The sequence below is a fragment of the Ricinus communis genome, chromosome 5, assembly GCF_019578655.1.
Source record: "Ricinus communis isolate WT05 ecotype wild-type chromosome 5, ASM1957865v1, whole genome shotgun sequence".
Classification (NCBI taxonomy): domain Eukaryota; kingdom Viridiplantae; phylum Streptophyta; class Magnoliopsida; order Malpighiales; family Euphorbiaceae; genus Ricinus; species Ricinus communis.
This window is the reverse complement of record NC_063260.1, coordinates 27924639-27942185: the sequence shown is the minus strand read 5'-3', so window position 1 is coordinate 27942185 and position 17547 is coordinate 27924639. Positions and strand designations below refer to the sequence as shown.

General features: G+C 33.0%; 2 protein-coding genes across 6 annotated transcripts; both read right to left on the bottom strand.

The window, feature by feature from the left end:
• Positions 1–583: 583 nt before the first annotated feature.
• LOC8280125 (rop guanine nucleotide exchange factor 14) lies at positions 584–6771 on the bottom strand. 2 transcript variants are annotated; one of them, XM_015719632.2, is made up of 8 exons: positions 6590–6771; positions 5606–5814; positions 2642–3037; positions 2331–2485; positions 2162–2236; positions 1803–2072; positions 1309–1656; positions 584–1009 (listed from the first exon to the last, which is right to left on the bottom strand). In XM_015719632.2, exons 2-8 carry the CDS (start codon positions 5682–5684, stop codon positions 668–670), a joined length of 1665 nt encoding a protein of 554 aa, XP_015575118.1. In that variant the 5' UTR covers positions 5685–5814; positions 6590–6771; the 3' UTR covers positions 584–667. The 2 variants fall into 2 exon arrangements, with proteins under 2 accessions (XP_015575118.1, XP_002519922.1); XM_002519876.4 differs by lacking the exons at positions 5606–5814; positions 6590–6771 and adding an exon at positions 3700–4388.
• A 4322-nt stretch (positions 6772–11093) lies between these two features.
• Positions 11094–16887, bottom strand: LOC8280126. 4 transcript variants are annotated; one of them, XM_015719620.3, is made up of 4 exons: positions 16730–16887; positions 15939–16239; positions 14554–14733; positions 11094–12047 (listed from the first exon to the last, which is right to left on the bottom strand). In XM_015719620.3, the coding sequence occupies exons 2-4, from the start codon at positions 16158–16160 to the stop codon at positions 11412–11414; spliced, it is 1038 nt and encodes a 345-aa protein (XP_015575106.1). In that variant the 5' UTR covers positions 16161–16239; positions 16730–16887; the 3' UTR covers positions 11094–11411. The 4 variants fall into 4 exon arrangements, with proteins under 4 accessions (XP_015575106.1, XP_015575105.1, XP_015575107.1 ...); XM_015719619.3 differs by having other exon boundaries at positions 11094–12053; positions 16730–16886; XM_015719621.3 differs by lacking the exon at positions 14554–14733 and having other exon boundaries at positions 11094–12053.
• Between the last annotated feature and the right edge of the window lie 660 nt (positions 16888–17547).

Here is a 17547-nt window from a genome sequence, read left to right as displayed (position 1 = left end):
TAAATAGAATGAATATGAATTTTTAAATGAATTTGATAAAACTTTATAAAACTCCTCTATTATAGCAAAAATAAATTTCAATTTTAAGTGCTGAAATTTTTTAATTTTAAGTGATAAGCTGAGTTACTAAACACTCCCTAAGAGTTTAGTTATTAGTGTTTCTACAAATCAAACATTTTTTCTTCATTAAATAATAATTTTCTTAGAATGTTGTAGAAAAGAATTTCAAACAATATATATATATATATATATATATATATCTTCTTATGTATTTCATACTCTCATCATATCTTAGGCTTTTTTAAAAATTCAGATTAGCTCTCTAAATTCTAGAAGTAATTTTATAAAATTAGTGGCTTGATTAGAAGAAAGAGTAGAGTCTAGTGGCTTCCTGTCAGAGTTAAGGAGAAGAACTTGAAAAATCAAGCTAAGAAAAAAGAGTTGCATTTATTACTTGTGTGTTATATGCATGGAAAGCTGGGAACAACTTGATTTTTAACAATGTCCCTTGTGAATTGTAATGCTCAAAATGTTTGCAGGCGTATCAGGAACGATTGCCATTAAGTCCTGCTGTACCCAGGTATTGAAAAATTAATATCATCTCATTGATTATATATTATAGTATCATCATCTACATAAACAGCCACTGAAAGCTAGTAACTTTTTATCATGGTGAATTACTAGGAGAAACACCTATACAAGCTTCTCTACCGATGCACCATACTCGCCTTCGACTTGGTGTTGCAGTTACTGAGCTTGCTTTGGCTTCACTATAAGAGAATCCCATATCAGAACTGTAACTAGCATTTGATTCGCGGTACTTTCCATCTGCCTTGTGAAGCATATGAACTGGTGTTTCCAGAGTTCCTGGGAAGCAACATATTGATACAGGAGAATTGGGATTGGTTGAAGCATCTTCTTGCAAAATATCTCCTATCCTACACAGTATGCTGAAAGCCAAATTTCCAAGAACTCGAGAATATGCTTCCAAAATCGAATGCCCAACATCCTAAAGAAATTAACAACCAGTTCAGCTGAAGAAAATAATGGCAGGTTAACAGAGGTTTAAATTTATAGCTAATGAAAACCAAGAGATGGATGGCTGTGCGCATCCAGTGGGCTTTGTGCATAATGTGATTCAGCTTACGATCACTAGCTTTGATCCAGAGTATACTATAGGCATGCCTGAGGACAGCTATATTACTTCACATGCTTGCTTAGTTGTCATTATGTACAAATCCATGGAGCAACAATGATATGAAAAAGACCCTTTGAGCTGATGGTTAAACACTTAATAGTGAAGCTCACCTTGCCATATTGAATTTTTGTAGCTTCAAGAAATGTTTGAGGAAGGTTTGGATATCTGGCTTTAACCTGCTGTAGAAGGGCTTCTGCTCTGTCTAACAGTGACTCTGTCTTGTCAAACTCTGACATCGGGTCCTTGACAAAGGACCATGATGTACGAACAGGGGATTTACCACTAATTTGTGCAGTAATCTTTTGTTTCCATGCGAATAGAGCAGCCTCCAGCTTGTTAATGACCTCAATAGCACTGTGCTCAGATTTTAAATCAAGAGAATTGAGCATGTCCTCAGCCGTCTTTGATTCTGTAGTCAATATCTTGTACAGTTCCTCGCCAAGGTTTGTCTTTCCAGACTGAAAATATCGACAAAAGCGGTTAGTTATAGCGAATGCAAAAAACATTGCTGTTAGTTTTCTATGTGAGCAGGGAGTCTCGTTAGCTATTGAACACTGTTATTTAAAATGTTATCTAGTTGCTGAGAAAGAGCCTGCCTGCTTACTTTAGGTAGCGCATCCCTGATAATGGTTGGTACAGGCATTTCAAGCAAAATATTTTCGTTGATGGATTTGGCAGCCTTGAAGACTTGATAGACCACCTTACTCTTATGCAACAATTTCTTTCTTTCCGAGTCAGAAAGACCAGTCGTGGGTACTTGTGGCAAAGGGAGCCACCACCTCTTGCTTTGCTTTGTACTTTTGCTCCTTCCTTCTGCCCGGCTGCCTACTTCGGAGTACCAAAACTCGTTATTCACCATTGAATCTAGTGTCTCCTGTAAAATAAATGAGACAGCCAATACAGTTAATATGAAGGATGCATTAGTGAATAAATTTGAAGTTCAGGAATGAAGAGACCACCTACAATAAGCATAGAATCCAACTTCTGAAGTGCTGGAAGATTTACATGGATGTCTGCACGAGCTTTCGGAGTCATTATCTGCTTCAATATCAATATCAACACTAAATCTCACAAAACTAAGCAAAACACATATAGTGGTTTACTCTTCATAGTCCAAGAAGACACAGAATACCTCCAGTGTCCGGCCATTTGCACCATTCTGCTTTGTGGGAACTAATTCAACCATATAGTTTGTAGGAGAGAGCAACCAATCCAATTCTTTTCGCCATTTTTTCTTGTTTTCTTCAGGCAATGGCTCTAATTTCCATAGTTCTCCAAAAACCGAAGCTACAAATCCATTTCAAGCCTCTTTAAAATTAGTGCTCAAACTTGCAATGATGTCAAAGCAAAGAAACTTATTAAGTCTAACTAAATATTTATCCATGCTAACTATTTGATTTAATCATGACATACAAACAGCACAAGTCTTAGCAGCAACCATACCTGCAAGATTTGCTATGGCATTAGATAATGCTAATGCAGTGGTGAGGCCTTTACATCCTCCTGTTATATCTTCACCCAATAACAACTTTGCGAATTTTTCTTTCATTGTTTCCACATCAGAATATTGAACTGCATAAGCTGGTTTTGCTTTGACATAAAAATGCTGGGGGCTTTCTGAGAGCTCCCAATCATCCAAGCCTTGATCATCTTGTTTCGCCGTCATCCATTTGGATGAAAATGATCCAAAAGCATCTTTGCTAGAAGAACAGCTCAAGGAATCATCATCTAAGGAGTCGCTCATACATCCATCTCCCTGGCTTGTTCCTGTCCCACTTTCGTTTTCATAAGATTGATTGTTCAGGATGCAACTTTCTAGGCCATTATATGTCATTATCCCTGAAGCATACGATTGTACAAAATGGTTAGTTAGTTAAGTCCTATACATCAAGAAATTAAAATGGAGTATAATGACATTGAACCAAGTTGGATTAAACAAGCTCATTGATTTTGACATGCAATTAATACTGAACCTAACTGCTGGAAACTCTAGCAAGATTAATACTTGATCACACACGAGCATGATCCTAAGATCAAAAAGTTAAATTTTGAATTTAGTGTAATCTTTATCCTCTTGGCTTTGCTATCAATAAAAGATTCAGAAGATTGAGTCCTAAATCTAGTTCAGACATTTAACAAGATTTCTTTGATTGGCAGATAGCAATGTGGGAACCAAATTCAAACTCTGTCAGGATGACTCAAGAAAATTTCGGTATTGCCACTCAATCCATCATTTCCATTTTGTATAAGCATAGTCAAAGTGGTTAACTGCCAAGTAGAAATACCTAGATCTATTATCAATTACCCCACGATTCATGCAGATGTATTCGCTTATCTGTCAAAGTTGTCCTTATTATAGAAAAAGAAAAAAGATATCAGCACATGCAAATGCAAGCACTATATTACAAGTTACTGATTGCCATCCCCATTAAGCCTTCGAGTCAAGGATTTCAGCTGCACCCAAATTTCACACCATGAGAAAAAAATACTATATATATTACCTAATCCGATTTATAGCAACCAATCTTGATGGATGATTTTTGACAAGAATACATGCAGAAAACAGAGTCTTCCATACTGAACGGAACAGATGAAGAGAGAAATTTCTCAGAAACTGATTTTGAATAAAACGAAATGGGTATCACAAAGATCTACAGCCTTGCCCTACCAACAAAATGATAGAAAACAAAAACAAAAAAAGAAAAGTATAGACCCACATATATGATGCAAATGAAAACACCCAAACTGTCATTTTGTAGCGTACATGAATATCTCACTATCAACCTTTGTTTTTATATGGAATTACTTTATAATATATATTATATATATCTATATGTTGTCGTGAAGAAAATGATATACTTTCCCATCCTAAAAGTTGAAATTATTGGATGTAAGTGGGTCATCAACCCCACTCCTTTCCTTTCCTTGCTCATAGTCATAAGGCCGGTAATGGATCCATGTGTGAGTGTACCGTGTAACTCACATGTTCATGAGAGCCATGTGCGTGTTTCATGTATCATGCTCATCTCATGAAAGGTCTAAGTTCCATTTTCTACCCTTAAACCTACTCTCGGAGTACCCGGCATCTTTGTGCTACCCTTACTTTTAGGGTTGTTAGATACACATAGATTTAATTAATAAAAGAATTTTACACTGCTCTAGACTAAATCTATCTACATATTATTAGTTATTAAAAGTAAATTTATTTTTAATATAAATTAGAAATAATTTAATTTAAAGTATTATTTAAGTTAAAATAAAGGAAAAAATTGGCAACATAAGAATCATGAATATTTTTATATATCAAAGAGGCATGAGTGGACCTAACTAAATTTAGCACAGCAAAGAAATAAATAAAAATAATACTAAAAAAAAAAAGAAACATTAAACACGGTGATGGAAAGATTGATGCATTCTGCAGTTATATGAACTTTATACAAAAAATTTATATAAACTAATAAAACAGTCATTAAAAATGACATATTGTGTGTGTAAAAGAATAGCATGTAATCCAACAATTGTGCTTTTTGTGTATCATTTTTCTTGTGTTATGTTTCCTGTAGAATAGTAATATCAAGAATTATAAAAAAAAAATAGAAAAATTAAGAAAAGGGTAATAAAATACAAAACCCCAATAGTCAAAGAATTCAATTTTGGGAAAAAAGAAAATTCAGTGGATCTGGAGTCCAAGGGACAGAGAGACATTACTCTTCTTAAGGGATTATAAATGTGTTGGTCAGAAAAAATAAATACAGAGGCAACATCAATTTCAATGGTGTAAATGCCTATCACACACTTGGGGGGAACTACTAACTAGTGGCTGTGGCTGTGGCCCCCTAACACACCTTTCATGGTCTGCCATGTTATGGGACCTTTCTTATCAAGTAATTCAAGAAACGAAAATCTAAAATTGAAAAGGGAAAATAGAAATTGCCCATTTGGCACGTTCCTTAAGAAAAATGGGAAGAAATTAAATTATTCTTTTGTTGATCAGAGAAGAAATTAAATTATTCAAGTCTAAGTCTAAGTCTAAGTCTAAGATTGAAAATGGGTTCGCTCCATGTGGTGGGTGCGTCACACATTACAAAACAGTGTTTGGAAACTAGTGATCTCATGTGTTTATTGGTTTATAAATCTTATCCATCACATGACATTGGATCAATGATAATAGTGAAATTCATGAAATGATTAAGTGTGAGTCTGAATAATGAAATAAGAAAAGAAAAATTAAATTAAATTAAAATTATTAGTCAACAAAATTATAAAATGTATTTCCTTTTCACTTTTCAAAGAAAGTAAAATAGCTTTTTTTAATTTTTCTTTCCCCCTGTTAAAAACCCTAATTTGAAAAGATAATATTCCCTTTAGAAACAATTACTTAAAAGAAAAATAGTTGGCAATTCTTACTCTCTTGTTCATCAAAGTCGATGCTAATTTCTCTGTCCCAAGTGCAGCAAGCCAGCCTTCTTCTCATCATCATCATCATTGGCCTTTTGATAAGAAATCAGTTTCCTTTTTCGTTTCTTTATTTGTCTTTTTCTTTTTGGCTTCGAGCGAGAAAATGCTTAAAAGGTGCACGAAATTATTGGATTTTGAACATTGAAATAGCCCACTTCCTACACCAATTAACACCCAATACATTACTATAACACTATATTAATCAATACCAGAATAAATACCTTTGTACCACCAACCATGAAATTAATATCAATCAACTATTCAGATTACAGTGTAATTAAATGCATGATATCTGGATAATGTCTATTAATTCTGTAAGACTCAAAAGAAAATATTAAGTAATACTGGAAGAAAATTAAATATATAGATTATAATACCATGTTAAGGATGAGACACAGGGTAGTAATGTATTTTAATTCAAAATTATATTAGGAAAAAAAATTATAAATTGGATTTAGAGGCATAATATCTGCATGATAACTTTTTGAGCAGAGGAGTAATGATTATGGATTATGCAGTCAAAAGTTTGAAGAGAAGAAAAAAGAAAAAAAAGAAAGAAAGAAAGTGCTATTTGTTATTTTTAGACAGTAAGTAACTTAACTAAACAGCCTTATCACCGTCAATACCATGATTACAAATTCAACTGGATTCAAACCCAAAAATCGATAGCAGTATTAAGAACTTACTCCAGTATCAATAACTTAAAATTCATTGCTAAGAGATCATGAAAATATCTGAACATTTCTTCAAAAGAAAGAACCAATAGGGTTCCTTGTAAAACAGAAAAGTAATAATAATAATAATAATTGAAAACAAGGAAAGAACATCAAGAGGGGAGATTAGAGAAATGTCAAAAAACCAAAATGCTGAAGAGAGAGGAGGGAAAGAAAGAAAGAAAGAAAGGCAGCAAGTGAAACATAGAGAAAAACAGACCTTTAAATGAGGTGTAGAGCAAAGAAAGAGTGGTAAAGAAGTGGGAGATGCTTCAATTTCGCAGAAGCAGCAGCTTTCAGAGGATACAATCATACAGCAATTCTCAATTGTTGAGATTGAGAGGCAAAAAGGAGAAAGAAAGGGCAATGGGGTGAGAGTTCTGGCAATGCATTTAATAACACAATGACATGAACATCCCTTATATAATAATATTTTAAATTAAAAAAAAAAAAAAAAAGTAAACTTTTTATCTTTTTCTTTTTTTTTTCTTTTCCAGTTTTTCCTTTTTGTATTTTTCTCCTACTTTTTCAACGTGTGGAGAAAAGATATGTGAGAAGCTTTGTCAGGCTCCTCTGTCTGTAGTAACTAGAGAGGGATCCAATTTGCTTCTTAATGTAACCCAAAGTGGGGCCCTTTCCTTTTTCCTTTTTGCTTAGTTTTATTTATTTGATTTTATCCCCTCAATCCTCATTATTTGAACCAACCACGATATAATTAACTACTTATAATACCCGTCTAAAGTGTGGGCAATTTTATAAATAATTTGTAAATTTATATAAATTACATAACATGAAGAATAATATAATTTTATATATATATGTGTATCTTAATTAAAAAAACTGAATGATAATAATTAATTAATTATATATATATATATGTATATATAACACATTAACACTGTCGGCATTCTTTTATATTTCTTTTATTATTAATAATTGATTAATCATAATTTCTACTTAAAAATTAAAAGAAAAAAAAAAGGCCAAACATTTAAATCAGTCATATTTTAAGGTCGAATACTATCGCATTTCTCAAACTTTTCATGTTTTTTCTATCCAATTGCTGAAAATATTTTAATTTTAATACATTTTATATTTTTTTAGAGATATAATATAACACTATTTTATAAATTCAGAGATTAAATCATTTTATTTCTTATTTTGTAGTTTTTCCTCCACACGTCCTGATGTGCTGAGACCATACTAATATTTTTGTTTTTCCTTTGAAATTTAATTTTCAGAGTTTAACCCTGATTTTATATTTGATTATTGTCATTTGGCTCTCACTTATTGGATAAAAATTACATTCTATAAAGTTGATCTCATCTTCGAATAGCAAAATCTCTACACCCTACAAAACAAATAAAATACTTTGATTTGTGATTTTGGGTTTTGTACAAAGATAGCAACGGCTAGAGTATGGTCCATTTAAGAATATCTGAAATATAAACTCAATTAAAAAATATATATCTAAACGTATTTTAAATTTATTTTAAAATTTATATTTAATATCTGAATTCGTTCTAACTCCAAATAAAAATATATGCATATGATCCGAACTCGATTAAAATTTTAAATTAAATAAGTAGTAAATATATTTATAGATATTTAAATAGGTATATATGGTACACTACCTGTTTATATAAATATTTAAATAATTAAATAAACACCAGTTTACCGAACCCATTTAAAATAAATAAGTTTTAAAATATATTAACAAAAAATATTAAATATAAACTAATCAAATTTAAATATTCGATATATTAATACAATCCAAATATAAATTTAATAAAATTTTTAGAATAATATTTTAAATAATAAAATTAATATAATATAATAATTTTAATATAATCGAATTAAGGTATTTAGTACCCACGAATTCAAATTCAAATTCGATCCGAACCCGATAGGGATAATAAAATTAAATTTCAAATTCGTTCCAAATTTGTTTATTATTATTTAAATTTATTCTATTATAATTCGGTCGAACCCGAAATTACCCACCTGACTGTCATCTCTCGTTTTTTGGGATTAGAATTTAGAAGGAAAAAAGACTTCCAAGAACATTCCAAAAAGACCTTCCCTTCTTATACTCACCATCTTCCGGGCAAGAACTCACATGTAGTTATTTATGCCTAGTGGCGAGAGAAGGCAAGGCTTGAAGATGACGATGGTGGTGCATGGCTGCAAATTAAATGAATGGAGTTAAGTTTTGGGGCAGGATGTTTTTTTCTTTAAACTTTGGATAACTTTTTACTACTTCTGGCGTATTGCACCTAAATTTATTTGATGAATATGGTGAGGGTTTTATAATTTATAAAAAAAAATGATAAATTTATATTTGAAATAAATATAAAAATATTTTATACAATTTCAAGCATGTATTCTTTTCAAACAAAATAAATGTATGTGATTATAGATTGTAATAAAAAAATTCCTTTAGAATGTTTCGATTTAGAAGAATTTAGCCACTTTTTTTATCATTCACTATTATCATATTACTTAATATGAATTGAAAACATAATAGCTTGTAATTTCGTTATTTGACTGTTAGATTACGATTTAAAAAGTAATTGATAAGATGAGATCGATTTAGTGGTGACATAATAAAATTATGGGTTATTAAATTCTAAATTTACATGGCTGATGGAGTGGACATAATTAGATTTTTATAGATAATTTTTTTTAATAATGAAATAGCTCTTTATCACTATTTATAATTATACATATTTTTTCAGTCTAAAGAAAAAAATATATATTTAAAGTTGTAAATGAATGAAAAAGTAATATACTTATTTGATGTATCTCACTCATTTAACTTTTTCTATTTTTTAGAATAATATTATATTTTTAATAATATATTCACATATTATTTTTTTAAAATTAAATCTCTTTGAAGTCATATCATTAAGAAAGCCGAGAGTAGATTTGAGATCATATTAAATAAGATTGTCAATTCCTTCCTTTATATACTAGAAATTTAGAAGGGTGGAAAAGTAGGGGATTGAAAAGAAATTTAAACATTTGAAATTTGAAATAGAAAATCCGGATTTGAAAAAGGGGGCCATAATACCAAGAAAGGCGCCGGTGGAAAAGGGCGGATGTCGAGTGTCGCATCTTAAGCCGCTCTGTGCCATCATTATTGCAACAGCAAATCGCTTCTTAAAAACTTAATACCTCAACTTTTACCTCACTAAGGAGCGGCTGCTCTCTTTAATTTTCTTGCGTAATTAATTACATATACATACCATTCTTTCTGTATTCTCTGTCAAAAATGGTAACAGCCCAACAGCAACTCTTTCTTTCTTTAATTATTTCTTTAAAAAGATAAAAAGAAAGAAAAACAAACAAATTTCTTGCTTTTGTCTCCACTATCTCTAATCCATGGCAGTGTAACAAAAAAAAAAAAAAAAAAGCATGTCATTGTTTTTTGGTGCTATTATGCAAGAAGAAGAAGAAGAAGAAGAATAGAAACCTCTCCAAGATTTCATGGGTCTTGTTTGTTGTTACCTATTCCCTCTTTCTCCAAGGCGTTTGTTATTTTTTTATTAATCGATGCAACGCAACGCAACTCTAATGCAATGGAGTGGATGACAGTTTGGTTGTTGCTTAATGGCGGTCACAACGGGTGAGCGCGGTCCAGTAATCGGATTCTGCTGAAAAAATAAAACCGGTCATTCGGTTTTGACTTTTGCTAAAATAATTCAAATTAGATGTTCCATCAATTACTAGTTTGGTTAATAAAAATATACAAGAAGATGCATTGATTTTCCGGTTGATGGATGAAAATATTAAGAGTTTTTAATAGAAAGTTTATTTTTAAAAAGTATATATAAAATGTACCTATTTAAAAAGTATAATTGACATGTTATACTAAAATAATATGAAAAATCATATTGTAATAATAAAATCTAAAGACCGATTGGGTTAATTAAGTTTTAAAAATAAATATAAAAACCAAACCGACCAGTACAATTAATCTATAGTTTGGTTCAGTTTCGGTTAGTTTTTTGATAGGTTCAGTTTGCTGGGTTTTTTCTTTTTTTGTTGACCTTACCTGTCAAACTCATGGACATGCAATCAGAAAGCAAATTAAATGTTATGGGCCTGTCGTGGAAAGTTCAGCTCGAAATAAACTTGGGCCGTGTCCCAGTGATACTTGAAGCCCAGACCCGTGGTCGCGTTAATTCCTCCGTTCCTATCTCGGATCCCTTATCAGACTAGAAGTTAGTCATCAACCAGAAGTTACAGGTTGTAGGAATCCTTGAGGGAAGCTAGAGATATCATTACACAAGTAGTCATCATCCAGGGCTTTTTCTGGCAATTGCATCGGCCACCCCAATCGACAGACCTAGAAACATACACTATATTATATAGAAAAAAATCACAGCAACACGCCGGAAACTGGACAGCATGGGCAGCTCCTGAGGAGGGCTAGTTGGAAATTAACCATGTCAACGGTTGCTTTTGCGCCAGATACTGCCTTCTACGGTTTGCTTATTATGTTTGTGCTCTTAATTTTTATCACAACCAGGTTACATTCTGCCCTTTCATCTACCGAGTAATGGTAACAAAGTGAAAAAAAAAAAAAGCACAAATGAGCTTGAGCACAAAAAGCTTAAGAGGTTTTTCAATAGAAATGGATGAGCGTCAAAATGAACCCAGCATCATTACATTATATCATTGAACAAAGGGAAAATGGGGAAAACCTGCACCGGATCAAGTGTTCTTAAATCCCAAGTAAATTCATGTTCAGTTATCCTCATGATTATAACACATGACATACTTCAAGACTAGACTGATATGTACATAAAGAAAAGCAGCACTTAACCCTGTATAATCCATGGACATACAAGTTCTGGTCTATGAAAAAACAGAGAAGTAAAAACCAAACTACAGGACTATGCAACCTGATATTCTACAAGCCATACAAGCTTTGCCTACAAAAAACAAACCTCACGGTCTACAGTCTCGACTACATGGATATACATGATGCTTCCCTACCAACAATTTTATCTATGAGCTAATAAAGAGGGACCAAGCTAGCTTACTGTCCAGTCCAAAACATTTAAGGTCAATGCAGCAATAATTCGAGCTACTTTTGGAAGTGCTGGGTAAGTTAGCGTGCCGAGTATGAACCAGTTTAAGCTTAAGAGAGCAACTGCATCAGAAGCAGGTTTGTTTTTTATAGTGGAGAAAAACTGAACCACACTTTTCAATGACATGCCAACAACAGCAAAAAGAGCTACAACAAGGGGCATGCAAGGGTCTTCAGCCTTCCAGATAATAGTTCCAACCAAAAGGGTCAACACTGCACTGAATAGGGACTGGAATACAGCAGCATCCCTCCTTTGGTCGAGACCCCCACTCATGTCCAGGCTCCTCGAGACAATAGAATGTGAAAATGAGTGAATGGAGCCTCTAGCAGTAGCTCTCAAGAAACTTCGCAATTCTGCTTCACTTTTGCCCTCACCTTCGCAGGCATCTTTATTCGTCACCAGGTCTTCTAACATCATCTCACTAGCTTTACAACAAGATTGGGTACTATCAGATATGCCAGTGTTGTTGCTGATAGCTATGCCAATATTTTCTGCATTGTCTGTGCCACCATTAAATTTAAAACTCCAATGACCTTCACTCAGAATTTCCTTCAACTGAAGATTTTCAACTTTCAGACCCTGCAACTGTCAGGAAACATAATTTTTTCATATGTGAAAAACAGAGTATGACATCAATGCATACAAATCTCAAATACAATGGAATGGACTAAAATAACTTCTGCTAAAACTCAAATTTCAACTAGATGAAAGATTTTTATTTTTCTGGAAGGAACCAAAATCATATAAAACCAAAGCTCAGATGAAGCAACTATTTATGGACACTGTATATTTACTATTAAAGAGTATTTTCATGTATAATTTTGCATCTTCCTATTCAAAGAGAGATAGGGTTCTATCTGAGGGTATCCGAGCCAATTCTTCCTCTCCCCATAAAATAAGAACAAAGCAATCCCAATTTTCTTATTCTAGCTGACAGATTATCACAATTACATCATAATATATTGGATCTTATGAGAAATCGAACTTAACTACTCACGGATGTTACTGTAGCTCTAATAATTCCAAACCCAAGAGGTCTATTATTTATTAGTTTCCACCGAATTTTTCTACCAATCTCCGCAACCACTTCCTAGTAGCATCATGTTGGGTTATAAGGAAATTTAAGAAGATGAGGAAAATAAGAAAAAGAAGATGGAAGAGAAAAGAATAAGTTGACAGAGAACTTCAACAATTTCCAGTACAATCTTACACATACTCTTGCTGCATTCTGCAGGAAGTTAAAGCTGCATGCAACTAAGCTAGAACTAATTCTATTGATTATGATAGCCGATAAATAATTAACTAGCACAACCACCTTAACAGTCCAAAGCAGGAATTCCTGCCAATTTGATGAGTTGTGCTTAGCTGGACGAACTTGCTGCTTCTGGTTGTTCCTCCACCTCACGTGACTTATTGACTGAGCTTAGCTTCCCAATGTGCCACAGCATACTTCCAATCATAACCTTAGATTGATTTTATTTGTTCTTTCTTTTTTGGATCTGACATTTCAGAATTGGATAGCAAAACTGGATGAAGAGAGGAAGAATGATTGAGTACATACATCCAAACAAGGGAGACTGAATATTAACTGTGACCCAAACCTGTCTTTCATTGGGTTGAGTGCTTATTCAACAATATCTTTTGCACATCTTCAGAATAAGAATTACAATATCTGAAGATATTGTATATTTCCATAATCTTGTTTTAGCAATTCTACAGATCTTTTCTCTGTATTAGGATGTAGGATCTTTTCTCTGGGTTGAGAACCAAGGATAATTTTGCATCAAAGTTTGGTTATACCACACATCAAAAAAAAATTTAGGGTACTTAAATTCTAGCACATGGGAAATTTATTTGAACACTTAATTAATATGGTAATAGTTCAGAACCTTACTTTCCTATTAAGGATGCACAACATTTGAGTGGTAACTCAAGCCACACTCTCCACCTATAATATCAATATACATCAAAGTTAGTTTTATTTTTTGGTTATCAGATTGTGAAGTTCCAGCAAAATATATACCATTATGAGAATCAGGTCCCTGATAATCCAATAATATTCCAGACAACTTTGCTTGATGATTTATTATTTTATATTGGAATATAGAGAGTTCAGGTTCCAGTTCTTTCTATTGATATAGACAGGCAGTAGACCACATTCCTATTAACATTTAAATCATGAATCAGTCTACTTCTGTTTCTTCCTCCCTTCTTCCATTTTTGTGGTTTCTTTCAGTTTCTTAGTAAAAATAAGTGATGGTGTTCTACCCAAAAAGTGGACCCAAGTAATAAATAAGAGAATACTAAAGATGCGAGCCATAGTTTCTTAATTCTGAAACAAGATAGTTGTTATATTGAGAAAGTAACTTTTAGAACTAAAATGTACTTCTAGTACTATCTTATTGACGATGACCAAATATTACGTAAACTTGCATGCTTAATCTGTGTACTCTACCTAGATGCAGAATGAGAGATATGCATGCTTTTACACAAAAATGTAAATATAAACATATTATCGTCAATGCATATATATATTTGTGCTCGCCCACATACTTAATCATCACTACAGTAAGGTCGTCCAAATACCAAACATCAACATAATCAGACAAACACATGGCTCAGCAAACAAACAAACAAACTTTAAGACTTAAAAGTCTTTTCTGTAATCTTTTCTTTTACAACAAAGAAACTATATTAAATTCCTTCCTGTATGCTTTAATCACTTAGAAAAATTAGACAAACACACAGCTCCCAACCAACTAATTTCTAGGTAACATTCTATAAAATCTATGGTTTACCAATCTTTTCTTTTGCAACAAACTTCAAATACGCAGTGATAACTTCAAGGAGATGACAGACCAGTTATACCACTTCACAAGATTTCCAGTCCACCAAACTCACAGATGATCATATCAATGTCTAGACTCTAATTAAGACGTATGAATAACATTAAAATCTGAAGAGAGAAAAAGAAACTTTACAGTCGAAACCTTAAATTATTACCATTATTATTTCAGAAACAATCGGAATATAGTTGTAATGTCTCTGTTCAGAACTATTAAGTTTGCAGAAAAATAGGCATTACCTCACTCTCTAGCAACTCAAATTTGGCAATGATAGTTTCATTTTCATCCTCAACTTCTGCTAGCATTGACTCCAAAATTCTACATTCTTTAATTGCTGTCTGGAGTTGGTGTTGAAGTTCCTTCCTAACCCACACAAGATTGTCCAACTCAATCTGCATCTCATGCAAAGTGTCTTGCAGCTGAAAATCATAGCAGCAAATCCGCTGAAGGAACAATTTACTAAAAGCAAAAACAACTATAGCTCATCTTAATATAAGATAATCTTGGGCTCCAGCCCAGCTAACAAATTAGAATTCCTACTTCTCAAAAATCTAGATCCAGCAAAATAAACCAGTATCCAGAGCACCCTTGGGAAAACTTTATTGCATGAGCTATTCATTTAAAAGATTAAGACGAGATAATAATGAAATCCACTTCCACCGCTGTTGATTTTAATTGCTCAAATACATTGACTTCAAAGCCAAACAAACCGAAGTTCTTCCAATACTTTTTCTCCTCCTCCATATAAACATTATGACATATAACACATTTACTCGAGTAGTAATCCTGAGTATCGGTCAAAAGATGTTGCTACATTAATCCAAACTCATTTTGAATTGATGTTATCTTGCTAGTTCCATTGCTATAGACTCTGTGTTTGTTTCTTTGTGAGAAAGAGAGAGGGGGAGAGAGGAATCAACCAAATACACCAAGCTCTTTGGATTGTTTTCAATATTGATGCAGCAATACCATTTTGAACTCAGAGCACGCAAAAACAAGATTTTTTGGGCTTTCGAGTGACATCAAGACTTTTTGTCCTTGAATGATTTATCAATGCAAAAAGTTTCAAAAGTTCCAATCAAAATTATAGTTAGGCAACTAGGAGTACAATCTTTCCACATAATGCTTGTGTCCTTTAGCTTGCTTACATGAATAAATTCTGCCACCATTCTTCAAATTGGTTAACATTTATTTACTGCCTCATTCTAGCTTTTATTCCAGGTTTCAGCCATGACAACCACTCTGGCTGCCACATCCTCCACCAACCCCAGCCACCCTCTTCTCTTCTTTCCCTTCTTTTCTACTCTCGCGAATCAAAATTGTCCAGCAATGGACTCTGCTCTCCACCACCTATGTCCCTAACTTAACTCTCTTTTCTCATTTACTCAAACTTTATCTTTCTCTCCTTATAAAGTTTATTTACATATTCAAGAAAGTGTGTACTACAAACAGAGAACTGCTTTGGCTTTCCACTAATACAAGGAAGCAAGAAAGCCTTTGACATAGCAATGCGTGTGCTACATTTATGGCTTATATTTTCAGTATGTGGACATTCTAATGGAAAGAATAGGCTTATCCAGAAATGATAGATGTAGGAGAAAATTTTCAAAAATAAAAAACTAACCAGCCTCTCCCTCTGCAAGGCAGATAAGACTCGTATGGGAAGAGTTATGAGAGCAATCGTCCATATCATTGTCTTGTGAAATATATTGAGATGGACATTGATTGAGGTCGTCACCAACTCCACCCAAGCGTGAATCACAAAAAACATAATTTGCAGACCATACATGAATACCGATTTGCATAGTGAGAAAGGCTTTGTCACAAGGATCATAATGATACCCATGAGCTCAGTAATCAAATCTACTGTTAATAGTACTGATCAACTTGCTTCCTCTCTCATCTACATGTCCACAACTGCAAAACTGTTGACAGCAAAAAATTTAAGAAAGGCATATACTGCACAGACGGCCACAATATGCTGAGAGGAAAAGAAATTTGTAGCTACATTGTCCAAAGCAGAAAGTGATATTTAATAATTAAAAGCATGTGTATTGTGAATGAGACATGGAATAAAGCAATGATCTTTTGATATTTTGAAGAACAAAATGAATCACAACATAGTCTTGCTTTGCTTGCTCAATTGAGACGATCAATTAGTCTAAATAACAAAAGCCTCCCAATGTTACAACGATAGAAGACTAAACCAATTATTGTTCTTGCTCCAATAAAACACCATGGCAAGGGGTAAAAAACAATCCAAAAATCCAATTCTAAATCAATCAAAAAGAAAAAACATTTTCAATCAAAGAAGAAACACCATATATGACGCCCAGTTCTCAACTAAAAAAACAAGAAAGAAGGAAGATAAAAAAGAGGGAATAGCATGGAGTAAAATGAGAAGGAGAGACTTACAGAAAGAGAGAATCAGAGAAGGCAGAAGGAGATAAAGGCAGCGCAAAGTACAGAATCCACCGAGTGGAGAGATTTGAGGCAGTGGGTAGAGAGAAAAGTGAGAAATGGAGCGAGAGCGAGAGAGAAGGTGGCAAATGGCAACACATAAGTTATGGCGTGCATGACACCTGTTGCACTTATATATAATGCATGTATTATGAATCATGCACCTAATTTTGGATGTTACCTATTAGATATGATTAAGGAAAATATATCAAAACAAATCTAAAATACATGAACAAAATATATTTTATCAAATTAAAAACTAATTAAACATAAAAAGTAAAGGAAGAGTAAAGTAATTAATGCTTCAAAATTAACATTAAATAATAATAATCTCATGGACAATTGCTATCTTGCCATGTGAGTTTCGGATAAAAGTGCAGTAGAATAAGTAAAAAGTTTAATGAATAATTTTGAAGGTAAAGAAAAGATTAGAAGAAGAATGGAAATTGTAAAAGATGGATATGTACCTCTTGGAAACTTGAGCACGCATCAGGAAAGCCACCAGAAGAAGCAATCCAGATATATATAGCTGCCAAGCTACGAGAGGTCAAATATACAAAAAGATGTAATGTAATCAAAAACCAAAATAAAAGTGTACATAAAAAGTTCTCTTTTCTACTGCCCTTTCGTAATGTAATGTAATTTAAAGATGCTTTCTTTTGGTGTTCTTCTTCTGTCCATACATTTGCTTTCTTCCTGCCTCTTCATCCACCCTTTTGCCTTTTTAATGGCACTGGCAGATAATATTTAGAAGTTGTACAAGAAAATTAAAA

Excerpts from the sequence above, each read along its gene's own strand:
- LOC8280125 (XM_015719632.2), bottom strand. The coding sequence starts at position 5,684 with ATGATGATGATGATGAGAAGAAGGCTGGCTTGCTGCACTTGGGACAGA. Across the intron at positions 3,038-5,605 it reads CGACTTTGATGAACAAGAGA|GGATAATGACATATAATGGC; the intron begins GTAAGAATTGCC and ends CGTATGCTTCAG. Across the intron at positions 2,073-2,161 it reads AGTTGGATTCTATGCTTATT|GAGACACTAGATTCAATGGT; the intron begins GTAGGTGGTCTC and ends TTTATTTTACAG.
- LOC8280126 (XM_015719619.3), bottom strand. The coding sequence starts at position 16,160 with ATGGGTATCATTATGATCCTTGTGACAAAGCCTTTCTCACTATGCAAA. Across the intron at positions 14,734-15,938 it reads CCTTGCAGAGGGAGAGGCTG|CTGCAAGACACTTTGCATGA; the intron begins GTTAGTTTTTTA and ends TATGATTTTCAG. Across the intron at positions 12,054-14,553 it reads TTGAGTTGCTAGAGAGTGAG|TTGCAGGGTCTGAAAGTTGA; the intron begins GTAATGCCTATT and ends GTTTCCTGACAG.